A 15,100-nucleotide genomic window follows, 5' to 3' on the forward strand; every position below is an offset into this window, starting at 1 on the left:
AAAGACAGGAGGTGGAGCTGGAGATGGAGGCAGATGAGCCGCTGTGCTGATCCCTGAAGGGAACACCCGATAGATGATACTGACTGCAGGCTTCTGATTTTAAATGTCTTTTTTAAAAAAAATTTCTTTCTAAACTTATTAAACGTACTACAGACCAAAAGGTCTCTTAGGTTCCACAGAACCTTACAGGGGAGAAAGTTTTCTACTTATCCCATAATATGGATTTACCTTGTTTTGCCTTAGTGTCACTTAAAATGAGAAATGACTCAAATAGTCCTTAGTAAAGCACAGTTAGCTTGCTAAGCTGGTCTATTCCTGCAGCAGCAGCGATAGTTTTTTGTACCCAGAGAGAAGTGAGTGATTTCCTGACAGATACACGTTGACAGTTTTTTACTCAGACACATCTTGTGACGCACACTGCTAAGACACTGTTGCACTACATGCCTCATACAGGTAGTGTTATTGTCACAATGGTCCCCATTTATAAGTACGCACTTTTCATTTCTACACTATGATTTTATAATAATGATTTATAGCAAATTATTCTCATGGCTCCTTGCTGTGGTTTGTAGATCACTAGTGTTCCTTTCACACCACTTTAAAAACCACTAACTGAGATCTAACTGAGCAGAGAGATTGATAACTTCGCCTCAGGGAATTATAAAGTGTTTTCTATTTATCTGTATTTAGGGTGTAATAATATAGAAAGCAGATAGTCAAAAATATATATTTTTTATTCTTTTTTTGTGGAAAAAACTGGGTACCAGTGTTGACCACAGGCAGTAAAAAAGCAGCCATCATAAAATCAGCCATTGGTTAGTGAAACTGAGTCGTGACATCTCGACTGGAGCTTTTTTAGCTGTTGGCCTCTTGATGTTTCAAAACAGGATGTAAAGAGCAAGAAGTGACTTTGAGAGCTCAGCAGGCTCGCCGGCTAAAAGCATTAGAATACCCTGGATAATCTTCTTTTTGAACACAATTGATGCTTTTATTTTATAAACATAACATAGCTGCTGTCTGGTTTCCCATAAACTTTTAAGCACTCCAATTTTATTTTATTTTATTTTATTTTATTTTATTTTATTTTATTTTATTTTATTTTATTTTATTTTATTTTATTTTATTTTATTTTATGTAACCAAAGGATTCACCCCCTGCTGGCTGTTAAAAATCAGGCAGGCTTAAGGCATTTATCCATTGGCTTTACTTTCCAGCCCCACAAGCTACTCTTGTCTTTTCTGCTACCTGTGATCCTCACTAGCAGCGGCAAAGACTGACATCAAATCAGAGACAGAAATGTAATCAGAGCCCGAGACAGTTGTACGTGTGTGAGACAGAACACGGATGTGCAACGGAAAGGGGGATGGGGAGCACACATGACGATGAGGGAGAGGAGCTGTGCTGGTGCAGAATTGCTGTGCCCCACATCACACAGATTCCTGCATTATTTAATGTGCTGCAGATTGCTCTGTCCTGTGCACTGTGAACCCCAAAAGCACATCAGAGGAACAGCTATACAAAACTGGGACGCAGACTGCAGGCTAAATAATGAGGAAACTGAATTCATTACAAGCGAGTGACGAATTTTACTTCACTTTTCTCTGAAGAAGAGCTTTACTTACTCTTAGGGTGAGACGAGGAGACCTGAGTGAAATTAAAAAGAAATATTTGATTCATTACAGTAAATTAAACTTGCCATAATGGCTGCATCTGAAATTACATGCTGATTAGCATATTGAAAGTCTATGAGAGATTTTCTACCCTATCTCAAATTTGATTATAAACCCAGTGGTGGCCCAAAAATCTCATCACATAATATTTATTGAATATTGCAGTATGCACAAATGGTACATCACACCTCCATAAATATCTACTGACTATGGCAGCTCTAATATTAGTGCTCTTTAATTAATGACTCAAGGTTTTCATTGCTTGTTGCATTAGTTTTTAAAAATGTGTTCACATTTCTCCAAATGCAAAAGAGCAGCGTCACTTATGGAACTCTTATATATGAAATACTTTAACTCTAACCAGATAAAATGAGCACAAGCAGCAGCAGCAGCAGCTTGTTTATGTAGGAGTGGATCCTGGCACCTGACACACTTTGGCACATTTAAAACTAGTAGGAATTTCCAACATGATATGATATGATATAACCATATATATATGTGTAGTCTTCTGAATATTACACATACAGACCCTGTTTCACTAAGAATAAGACAAACTCAATAGCTCACTCTTCACAGACCTTACCACTTTTTAATCTCTCTTTGTGCACAAAGTAAAATAAAGTATTTATGTTACACTCTATTTTAATGCCATGGATGTTAAAAACAGCATGATCGTTGTGTTTATGTTAAATCCAAAAGGCGTCAGGAAGCTTTGTGTTGTGCTGTTTCTAGGCGCAGGACTAAAAACAACAACTTTAGGCAAGACTGAAAAATGTTTGTAGCTAAGCCAAGTGACTGCTGACAAGAATACAAATAAGCATATTAAAACAAAAGAAAGCAAAACAAAAAAGAATGGCGCGTGGGTGTGTGCGCTGATTAAAATGCACATACTATTAATAATAAAATGTCAAAGTGGGTTTTCTGTTATATGCAAGAGGAAAGACACTTTTCTGATCAGTCTTTAGACACGGATCCTCAGCCCTTAAGCCTTTTTTCATTTTAACATTATACGGTTGTTCGAGTTTAAACGGTTGATATCTGCCTTATGCATTAAGTGGCTGGGTGGTTTGTTGGGGATTGAGTGTAGGAGGAGGAACAATGTTGCCTTTGAGATTAAAAGGAGGCAGTTATTATTTGTGCACAAACCAAAGATTTCACCTCCCATCTTCTCTGCTCTTACCAAGAGTAACAAACTGCAACATAAACACAGAAAAACAAGCCTTTCAGAGAACAGTTTCTTTTTCATTTAATACAGGGCTGATTTTTCTTTATCAGATATACCAGGGCAGCTACAAACAGACACCAGCAGTGCATAGCTAAATTGGAGCGGCTTGGCAGAGTAAAGTGGAGCCAGAAGACCCTCTCTGTTCTCATCTGGCGTCGTGTCAGACAGTCAGCTGGGAGCTGCAGTGATAGACTCATCAGTGCTGAAAAGGCTTTTTTATTGGCCTTTTCTCTCATTCTGCATCACAGATGGGCCCAACACGAGACAAAACAATCTGAATATCAGCCATGTGAACAACATTTTTTCTGTTTTAACCAAGTTATTTTTTAAGCTTTTGTACTGCTACACATTTTAATAGTTGTGCTGTTTGATTTATTTAAACGTTATAAAACTTTGGCTTATCTGAAATACTAACTTAAATCATCATAAAACAAACAAAAAAAACTAAGATAACCACAAATACATTTTAGGCTTCAGTCTAAAATGTAAAATAGTATCCTGCTGCTTGAAGTGATGTCAGATTGATGTCTTTTGTATGAAGTTGTGTCCACTGAAGCGGTCGTTTTGTAACACCATGCGACGTCTCTTTTTGACGTCTACTGAACGTCCAATGTTGACATGCATGTACGGGCTGTTTATAGTCCAAACGTGGTCCTTTCAGTGTCAAACTTAGACTCTTATTAGATTTTATAATGCTTCTACATGTGTAGGCTCTGTAGTTTCACGTTTCCACGTCTGTGAAGGAATGCACATCTCCAAGATGGCGTGGAGTACTGACGCTAAAACAAAAGGGAGCAGCTGCTCGGTGGATTTCGAGCGGAGATGTCCCCAGCTTCTCACAGACAGTTTGCCAAATGTTCTCATCGACAACAACTGTCGAGCAGATAGTCTGGTTCATACACACTTGCACAAAATTCTCCTACTTTCAGTTGCAACTTCTCTCACAGCAGGCTAAAGACCACAGCCACATTCACTTCCTCTTACAAAGCTTTTCACACTGAAGCAGGATACCAATCTCACTAAAATAAAAACGAGCCATAATGCAAATGCTTTTTTAAACTTATTAAAAATATTGTACTCCTTTTAAAAGTTATTCAAAATTTTACATTTTAACATTTCAACATTTTTTATATTTCAGCACATTTTAATAAATGGCAGTTTTAACCTCATTACAAATAAATATGTTTTTTATTAATTAAAATAAATAAACCAGCAAAAGAAAAACAGGAAAATGTAAAATAACAACAAAAAACCCCACATGTACTGAATAAATTGGTAGGCTAACACATAATAAATCATGTTTGTTTCTAAATAGTCTGTATTCATTTGTATTCTGTTTATAGCAATGTTGATATTTGTAGATAAAAAAAAAAATATTACATTAATTGATCATGTAAATTTTGTGCACCTTTCACAGATGTCTGCATGGTGTCCCAGTCCAAAGTTTAAATGTTGAAGCTCATTTTGAAGTCTAAGTTGGGTCATGGATGGACTTCCAAATTGTGGACCTAGTTTGGACGTCATATATGTCACAGTTTGCAAGGAAACATAAAACTGAACAACCTGAAACATGAAAACGTAGCTGGAGAGACACTGGGAAAGATGAACAGGATGACCAACAGGCATGATACACAGAAAGACACGCAGACACTCAGACAAAGAAGAGAACCACACACTAAATATACACACAAGGTAACATGGAAATGGCACACAGGAGGGAGACACAGCTGAACCTAATTAGACAAGACAACGGGGAAGCAAAACAGAATGCATGACCTGAGACATGGGCCTTCAAAGTAAAACAGGAAATACAACTGGCTCAAGGACAAGGACTTGAAGCTACAGAGGGGAGAGGGAGTACGGGGACCCCACATAAAAACAAAGATCAATAATAATACATAAACCAAAGCACTGGGTCACTGACCCAGGACCACCACAGTATAGATGTTCATAATTAGCCATGGGCCGACAGACCCGATATAGACAAGATCTGCACATCTATCCAACATCCAATTTTTAGTGGGATCTGATTGGTGTCTATGAAATGTACACATTATAACACACATTAAAAGTTCATAGCTTCACATTTTAAGATTTTGTTTAAGTTTCTAAACTTTGACTGTTGTCACTGGAAGCAAACATTTTTCTTATTCATATAAAGTTACTTTATACAAAACGAAAATAAAGATAATACCAGAAAAACAACTATCCTGAAGCATGTATGTGAAGAGGCATCATTTTAGTCTAAACCATGAGGTACACTTTATCAAATTTCCAATTTAAACTACAATAATATGTTTTTCTCCATCCACCTAACCCAGTTGTTTTTGTGCCCTGTCACAATAATTTTGCAACACGTCTATATTTCACATCATAAAACTGAAATATGATTGTTATTGAGTAAACAACAAGATAATAGGACTGGCATATATTATTGTAGCTGTGCAATCAGATGTTACGAGCACATGAATCTGACGAGGGTCGCGTCACTGTTAGTCATAAGGTAGGCTTGCTCTAAAGCAAAATTAGCTTAACTGTCCTTCTGGGGACCATATTTTAAAAAATAAACAATATACTGTAAGTAATAGGAATTTGAACATAAACATAAGAAAGTTTTTAATTAGGGGCAAGGAAGCAGGGGACCCATTTCCCCCTAGCCTTCTGTACGCTTTTGCTAACACACGAGTCATGTCTGCTGCCTATGAGAAAAAATGTGGGTATAAGGTACTTCCATATCGGATCAAGGTAGCACGACTTCACTAACAAATGTGTGGTGGCACAGCGGCTGTGTCCATTCTTTACAGAAACGGTAAATGGACTGGTTCCTTTTTACTCACCCAGCTCTCAAAAGCACTTTTAGCTACAAGTCTTATTTACCCAACCACACTCACATTCATGCAGCACTTTTATCTATTTCATTTCATTCTCACACACACACACACACACACACACACACACACACACACACACACACACACGCTGCAGTCGATGCAATATGGGGTTCAGTATCTTAAGAATACTTCAGCATTCAGACTGCATATGACTGTGGGCTCAATCCACCAACCTTCCAACTCCACCACCTGAGCCACAGGTGTTAGAGCGAGTATGGATATTGTTTTGTTGGTTTTTTTTCTGGCTAATGATAGCTAATGGTTTACACTCTACACAGAAATAAGGCCATAGCCTCTTACAGAGGCAACCGAGAGAGCTAGGGACAGTAAGAATCTTTAACCTCCTAGGACCTGGCGTCCACATATGTGGACATCACATCCACTTACGAGGACATTGTACTGCCACTGTTCTATTGACATCTTAGACGAATATCCTCATATGTGGCTCTCATTTTTCTCAGAAACAAATATCCGGTAAAAGTCTACAAGACCACCTTTTAACATGTATTTTCCATCTACCCATCTGTGGGATTGAAGGACATATTTACTCTAATGATAATATTTGCAGCCTCTCATAGCAAACACAGGGAGAAGTTTTAGTGATGCTGAAGAAACATAGAATACATGTATTTTTTCACTGATTATTTCACTGTTTTATTAAACGCGATCCGGAGACGTAAAGGAGAGCCCACAACTTAATATGAAAAACATCCATAATGTCATATGAACCTTCTAAAACTCCTGGGATGCTGTGTTAATAAGATTCAGTTTCAGGCGTCGGCATGGGGATAAATCTTTTTTTTAAATGAAATTTACTGGCTTTTATGCCGTGTTTCTTACACCCCCATGCATGTGTGTGGTGAAGAGAGAGACAGACAGAGAGCGATGAAAAAAGAAACAAGCACATCAGTGGCATTTTTCAGCAGTCTAGCACATACTTTTTAGTGGGAATATTTTGGTGCACACACTCGCACACACAGTGCCTTCCCAGTGCCTGGGGATGCATAGGTTGCCAAGCAACAAGGTGGTGTCCTAGAAAAAAAAAGTTTAAAGCTGTAAAACGTAGATTTGGATCCAAGTTCAAAACGCTCGCTATTGATCATGGTTAATGGTTTCACTGTACTCTGGTGAGCTGTATTTTCTTTCCTTCTCGGTTCTTCATTGTTTCGAACAGAGCCATGTTTCATATATTGATTTTTTTATTGAGTTTTTCTTCATCCCGTGAGCTTCAGAATTCATACTTCATATTGTGCTGGATCTGTCCTCTACTGCTAAGTAAAAACTGTATTCAAATAAACACTGCTGTAAAACTCTGTAAGTGATTAATTAGAAGTAAAAATCTTGCTTTTAAAATGTAATTTCAGTACAAGCACACAAGATGAGATAAGATAACTCTTTATTGTCATTGCACAGTTATACCTAGTACTGTCCAACATCAGCACTACGTACAACACAACACAACCCGACATGACACAGTACCTTAGTAATAAAATGAAGAATAAGTGTATGTGTGTTGCACACTGTTATTATTGCATATTAATTATTATTGCACCTTGTTATAAATATAAATATTATTATTGTTATTGTTGTTACCCCCCCCCCCCCCCCCCCCAAAAAAAAGTCCAGGAAGGTAGCCAATCAGGTCATCTGTTTGCTGTATTATAGTATTATCAAATTAAATTGGCTTAACAACAAATAAAGAATATTTCAGTGGTTCATAAAAGTTTTATACTTTATATGAACATATTTAAATTCTTAAGAATTTTATGCATATATAAGATATGAATAATTGCAGCAAACTAAGCTCTGCTCAAGAGTGCACCACAGTATGATGTATATTTATTTCCCTTTAAGAGTGTTGCATGTGCTTAGGTGTGTATCTGAGAACAGCTGTTGAGCATATACAAGGGTCTATTTGAAAGATGTAAGTGGATCATAAAAAGAAAATTCTGACATATGATGAAAAATAAAATATTATGACCAACAATTCTGGATAAAAATGGAGCAAACCATTTTGCAGTGCTTGTGGTTACAGCGTGTCAGATAACCATCTGGCTGGAGGTCACCTTATATCCACTCTGCTCCACACTGTTCAAACACACAAGTGCTCCAGCGACGGTGCTCCAGCGACGGTGCTCCAGCGACGGTGCACTGTCACACTGAAGAATATGCTGTTAACTCAGACTGTGAAATACATGGAAACTTTCTGTGCAGTTATTATTCGTTTGTGTGTGTGTGTGTGTGTGTGTGTGTGTGTGTGTGTGTGTGTGTGTGTGTGTGTGTGTGTGTGTGTCTTTTCATAAATGTATCCTGTACTTAATCTACTGTTTGCTTTCTCATAGAAATTGATGAAGATCGTCTCCCAAATCAGCTGTACAAGGTAATCTAGTTACTTCTCTATTAAAGTCTGTTTTTGTTGTAACAAGATTACGAAAATGAAATTATGTGAATTCTGGGTTTCAGTTTTAAAGTAGTTCTATGTTATAGTAATATCTTCAATCTGAGCGCTCTCTGCCCAGCTGACGTGCAGTGCTGATATTTCACAGGCAGCCTTGTTGAACTCCCCTCGGCAACGGCGAAAAGGGCAAAAGGGAACGCCTACGATGAAAGGTGAGCTGTGTTATAAGCATTGCCATCAATACTACAGTAAGTGTGATGCTGGTATTTTAACTGTTATAGCACACTTTTGATGCTTGAGAAACAAAAGCAAAAGTCACATTTGGCTTTGGAAGACATCGCTTTATATGCTGTCACTACTTCACTGTAAGACAGTGAAGACTGCGGTAACAGCTGAAGGGACAAAGAAGGTTAGTAAGCTGCTCAAGTCAAAATAATAATAAATACCATAAACCAGTACTCTGTGTAATCTCTCTTAAGTTGCTGTGTGCTCTTTTGATAAAACACCAACTGATCATAAATGAGCTCTTTATGGCTAACACTACTCATTACCCCTCCCTGAGCCTGGTTCTGCCGGAGGTTTCTTCCTGTTAAAAGGGAGTTTTTCCTTCCCACTGTTGCCAAAGTGCTTGCTCATAGGGGGTCATATGATTGTTGGGTTTTTCTCTGTATGTATTATTGTAGGGTCTACCTTACAATATAAAGCGCCTTGAGGTGACTGTTGTTGTGATTTGGCGCTATATAAATAAAATTAAATTGAAATTGAGAACTATTGCAGTATATTAGTCAGTATTAAGGTTTTTTTATATATATATTGTTCAGCAAAGATCTGATGAAACTCTAGATAAATAATAAAGATATACTAACTAGCTGACGCCTCATACAAACAGTAAGTGCATATGTTCAAAAAAGTTAATTTTTTGCACAAAATGAAAGATTTCCATTCACTAAGAAAGTGGCTTGCCAGTGTCAGCCGGATCACTCCACATTAAAACCTTTTAAACATTAAAATTGTAATAGAAGTAGTTTTCTAAAGGACTCAAATCCAAACTTTAACCAAATAAAAACATCCAGTGGAAGTCCAGGTGTTCTCATATAAGTTGATGACATGTTTTTATTGGTGTTGAGTGTTATATTTGAAGCCAGTCAGTTATGCACTCGATCCAACACTCATTCATTATCCCATTGTTTTATGAGAATTCCTCCCAGTTTTTATGTTTTCAGTTTAAAAAGTGGGTGTGTAATTTTGAGATTAAGGTCCTGCACCACATGAAACAGGCAAATTATTTATTTATCTTTATTTCTACTTTTATGGGGTACTTGGACCCAGCAATGTAATGCAAATCCATTTTTAAGAGACCAATTGAGCTTACACACAAACACAACATGGAAATGGTTTTATGCAAACTACATGCAATAACATGGAGCGTTTACGAAAAGTGAATCAAGAGAACATTAAAGACGAGATAAAAGAAATCGGAAGCTCTAGGATATTTCCTTTTCAATTAGTTTTACAGCTAAACTGCATGCTCTGAGTGTGATGAGTCAGTTCTTACAGAGGAGATAATCAGTGTGCTTTAGTTTCCTACTACAAGGGGATTAAAACTAATAAACCACAGATGGAGGAGGCCGGAGACGGCGATTAAAGAATTCATATCCAAACTCTGATGTGTCTTTACCTGCCCTGTCACTCCAAACTGTGCAGGGGGTTAATTAAATGTTGCCAGTTTATTAGATTCTTAACCCACAATATGTTTTCCACCTACACTTCCTTTCATTTCTGTTACCTTTGTGCTATTCATGACCCATCTTTTCTCCCATTGGCTGCCTTCATCTCACACCTCTTTCTTTCCTTACTCTCACCTCCCTAGTGATTTTTTTGCATTTAAATTCACCCTTTAACTTCAATATTCCTACAAACCCACCTCTTCTCCCATTGCAAGATACCTCTTCCACTTATCTAACCTCTTGTCATTTTCGTCTTCTCTTCCTTGCTTTTCTTTTATCTCTTCTGTTTCCTCCCAGAGCTACAGTTCCTGGTAGAGCACCACCTGTACAGGCAGCAGCAGGGAGCTGGGGACGAATGCTCCTCAGAGAGCTGCCTGTCAGACCGGCCCAGCCCCGACTCTGTGCCCACGGGAGAGGAGCTCCCACACGACGATGAGGCCACTGCAGAGGCCTTTGAGAAACTGCGTTGCCAAATGGAGGGTATGTGTGGAGGCTGTCAAGGAGGATTTAATTTGTGTGCTTGCAGCTGCTTATTCAGCGACAGAGACATCCTTAAAAAATCTGCTACAGTACTAATTTAGGCACAAAGACTAACACTCAACACTTGGTCCACTGAGACCTACCGTATTTCTGTGTTTATGTTGATTTTCCCTTAAGATAATCTTCAGTGAATATGGTCATGAGTGAATATTTATCTACCTCTACAACCCATCAAATCCATCATATTTTGGAGTGATAGTGGATTTCAGTAGGTAGGAGTTATTTGCAAATAACGGGTAAAAAATACCCTCTAATACTAACTACATTACATACCGCCATGTTTAGCGACAAGTAATCATTATTTCCATTATTACATCGGACAGAATGATCCGCCCCTCCGTCTGCATGCATTGAAAAGCCTGAAGCTCAGAGAGCCGCAGAGAGATCCCTCAGCTGCAGAACAAAGAAGGCACCAATACCAACAGACATGACATTGACAAAGTGACAGAATGAAAAGGTGTTCTGCAAAACAGCTTCGAGTGGCAGCTATAGGCATGGAAAAGCGGCTATAACTGTGCACCCTATGAGGATTGTTAGCTGAATATTGCTCAGCCTCAGTGCCATTAGCTGTTTTTCAATCCTGTGCTTCCCAACCCTGCAGATCAAACTCCTCCAAAGGGCATAAAAGCATATTTCTGAGAGGTCCTACGATTGTTGATGGATGATTCATTTTTGGATTTTTTCCTCTTTTCCTGTTTTTTGTTAGATATTTATTCTCTTCGGATTTCAACAATTATTTCAATTAATTATCTAACAAGATTTTATAAAACCCTGTGATGGACTGCAATCAAAATACTTTTTACTTTTTACATTCACACTCACAGTCATACAATGTTTTGTTGTTAAAATGCCTTTAATTACTCACACTCTGACGGATAAAACAGAGACAATTTGGGGTTCTGAACATTTCTTCATGCAGACTGGAAGTACTGGGAAACAAACTACTCACCTTCTATTTGTAGCCAAGTCAACTTCTACTTCCTCTCCCTTATTTGGACATGAATATAATACTTGTGTAAATCTGCTTGGTTGCTTTTGATTTTTGTATCTCAGTCAGTCAGTGTAGCATAAGAGGGAATAAATATTGATTACAAAACATGAATTAATTTATGAATAAAGCCTGAAGGGTGACTGTGGGGAAAAAAAGGTTATAGGAAACCAATGAAAGGACATTTATGAAGCAGTATGAAGGTCCTAAAGTGAAAGGAGAAGATAAGGAGGCCAGTGGTATGTGTGGCATCATAAAAAGAAAGCTGAACATACTAAAGCTGAAAATACTAGAAATAACAAATACAGCACATTAATAGGAGTCCAGGGTGTTGGATAAGGGGAATAGGGATAAAAGTAAAGCAGAAAATGAGGCAAGAAACATTAAGATGTCTGGAAGGAACGTATGTAAATCAATGATGGATCAGGAGAAAAGGGGGAGGGTAGACGTGAAACGAAGGCATCAGATAAAAATGGGAGAATATGAGGAAATATGCTTAAAAGAAAAGTCAGAATTTAAAAGAATTGTTCATTTTCTTGTCACGATGTGAAGAAGAACCATATTTGTCTCAGTATCGTCAATAATAATTTAGCTAGATGCTTGTTTAGTTTAGCATGATAGACGAGATGGAATAAAATAGGAAACATCTAGTACAAATAACATAGTTAGCTTAACATAATTAGTATATTTTAACTTTTATGTTATTTTGATGACATACTATAATTATGATGACACAAGGTTTATCATGCAACAAATTCGGGACAAAAATCATTTAAAATGATTTGATATAAAGAAAACGTGTTACAGCAAGTATAACCATCCCTGTTCACGAGGTTCACTTTGCTCTCCAGATAAGGAAACACTTTCTCTGCATTATCAAAGAGCAGCTCGGCTGTCCTTGAGGTCCTTTTTAGAGCCAAAACAAACAGCACCAAAAAAGTTAAATAGGTCAGCGTGCTCCCAAAGGCTCCATCAGGAATTAACTTTTTCAGCCTCCAGTGAAACCTCACCAAACACAGGGTTTCACTGCAGAAACCATTAGCCATACTCAGATCGTTTGGTTTTGATATTTTGTCAGATTGTTGTAATATTCATTACTAATGTTGAATCTCCTTTAATAAAAAAAGCACTTCCTAGATCAAAGCAGCGCCATAACAGATACCATCTCCTGTCTTTGCCAACTGCTTTTGTCCAATGACAAAAACAGAGGTGAGTTTTTCGGGTCAGGGACAACAATTCAGTGTAATGGAAGGTGGATACCTGGTCACGGCACACACTGTGTACACTTTAGTAATTGGGCAGGACTAATGCATCATGAGTGGACAAGACTCTTTTTTTCTGAAGCTGTAATAGCACAGGCCCATTATTTTAAATTCACTCTAACACAGATGTGTTTGTGGTGTAAAAGCTTAAAAACCTTTACACTGACATTTTTTAAAAATCTTTTTGCATTATTCACCTTATAGATGAGCTGCAGATTAAGTCCTCAGTCCAGGTGAAAGGAGTTAACAGTAAGATAGGCGAAATAAATGAATGATTATTAACATCAGTTGTTGGCAGCTTTGCACAAAGATCACCAACTGGACACTTCAGGTGGCAATTGTTGATGAGACTAGTTGAAATACTGAAAACATGTTCATCCTTTTCAACTCCGTTTGCACTTCCATTCCATCTTGTTTACCATTCGTCTTTCTGCCCTCTGCAGAGTTCTCGAGGGAGAGTCTATTAGAAGCTGCCGGTGGGCTCGAGTGTCCCCTCTCCAAGGAGAAGGAGGATTGTTCCAGTGTTGCCAGTGTAGCAGATCCCTCATCGCAACAAAACAATGCACAAGCAGGTACATAACTGTCATTAGAGCCTTGCTTTTTGCAGAAAATGTCTCCAACGTGGTCTTGTCCTCAGGGGACTCCTCGTCCTCCATGCAGCCGGCAGGATTTATTTAAGTTTGTTAAACAGTGCAACGGCTTTGGCTTGCTGTCATATAATCATGGCTCGTCAACAAACATCTGTGAAGTGGCTTTGATCCACATTTCACAGAGCACCGGCATGGCTGAAATACCCTGAGAGGAAGCTACACACACGAGCGGAAAAATCAGGTTTGGGAAAAGGGGGCAGGAGGAGAGCTAATACTGGCATATGCTGCAAATGGAGCATGTAGATCTTGTTTTTTTTTCCCCTTTCTGTATTTCATTCTTTCTCACTGAAATGTATCATTTCTTTTCCATGACTTGCTGTGAATTCTGATTTCTTTCATGAGGCATTGATGGTCTTATTAGTTTAGCCACAGCTGACATAAGCCCAGCATCTCTTCAGTCTTGCACTTTTAAAATTCATTTAAAATCTTTTAATCATATTTTACATGCTGAGACAAACACAGCTCACTTCTGGCTACTGCTCATGAGTTTGATAGGATGATACAAATGCTGCTCATTGATTTCAGCTGTAGTAAGTTTCATGTGAGCAAAGGGAAACCTGTGACTACAAGTTCACCATTGCAGGTAACACACCACTTGGCTGGATGTGGAAATCACGATAATTTACAGCAGTGACTCACTTGACTTAATTTCTCACACATTTGGGTTTTGAGTGACAGTGTGGGCCTCATGGACACAGAATAATACAAATCTTAGCTCACTTACATAGTTACATTTAATAAGCTATGTTTGGAGAAGCACAGTTTAGGGTCGTGAAAACCCAATCTGATTTATCCATGCCTGGTGTGAAGTCTTGGGTCATCAGAGAGATGCAGCACACCTGTTCCAGCTCCACTATCAGCTGCTTAACAAGTCTGTCTCCTCTCTCTGCTTTCCACCTTGTAAATCTTTCACAGCACACATTTTGACTTGTCACAGTAAGGAAAGCACGAGTAAAATTAATGATGGCTCACTTCCTTAAGTGTTCCAATACTATAAACCATGACAGTAAAACGCCAAACACTGTATATAAATGATGGACATACCCTCCAGGTATGATGTTACTTCAGCAGTGATGGGAAGGTTATGTTTTAAATGTATTCACTAGAGATGGACCGATCCGATATTACGTATCGGTATCGGTCCGATACTGACCTAAATTACTGGATCGGATATCGGCGAGAAATAAAAAATGTAATCCGATCCATTAAATATCAAAAAAGCATCTCACAAAACTTGCGACACGGCGTAACTCGGCTCATAACCGTAGCACTTTGCAGCAGTATGCCTCATGTGATAGAGCGGCTGTGTGTATTTGTAGCCTCGCTACCAAACCAGCATTTCATCTCCGAGGAAGTTATCCCAGAGAGAAGTAAAGCAAGTGTGTAAGTTCATCTCTGAATGTCTGTAAAGCATTCCCATGTTAAGCTTAACAACCGATATATAGAGCCACTGCCTCTCTCTCTCCCTCTGCTGCTGCTACTTCAATCGTGAAACTGCTTAATGATCAGCTGATCGGCTTTTCTGTCGCGAGTCATCTCTCTTCTTTGTTTTTGGCCCACTTTGCACCAGAAAGAGGAAACCAGCGGCTGAACAACAGCAGCACGTTTAACCTTGATAAGCTGTTGTTAGAATTTATTTAATATTACTTTCTACACCAGGATCCTTTTCTACTAGCTGACGCTGGTAACTGTGCAGGGGCGGATCTAGCAAAGTTTAGCCAGGGGGCCCGATAGGGCATGAACAGGGAA

The 15,100-nt window shown here is 38.5% G+C and overlaps 1 protein-coding gene across 2 annotated transcripts in view; it reads left to right on the forward strand.

Annotated features, from left to right (window-relative positions):
* LOC106098726 (protein phosphatase 1 regulatory subunit 1A) overlaps window positions 1-15,100 on the forward strand; it is a 36,386-nt gene that overhangs the window by 14,786 nt on the left and 6,500 nt on the right. Inside the window, exons 3-6 of one of the 2 annotated variants that reach the window (XM_019359371.2) lie at window positions 8,129-8,166; window positions 8,333-8,396; window positions 10,209-10,391; window positions 13,145-13,273. In XM_019359371.2, the coding sequence (XP_019214916.1) occupies window positions 8,129-8,166; window positions 8,333-8,396; window positions 10,209-10,391; window positions 13,145-13,273 (414 nt within the window). The remainder of the gene's footprint in view (window positions 1-8,128; window positions 8,167-8,332; window positions 8,397-10,208; window positions 10,392-13,144; window positions 13,274-15,100) is intronic. The other variant, XM_019359373.2, reaches the window with a different exon arrangement.

This window comes from Oreochromis niloticus, linkage group LG5, assembly GCF_001858045.2.
Source record: "Oreochromis niloticus isolate F11D_XX linkage group LG5, O_niloticus_UMD_NMBU, whole genome shotgun sequence".
Taxonomy (NCBI): Eukaryota; Metazoa; Chordata; class Actinopteri; order Cichliformes; family Cichlidae; genus Oreochromis; species Oreochromis niloticus.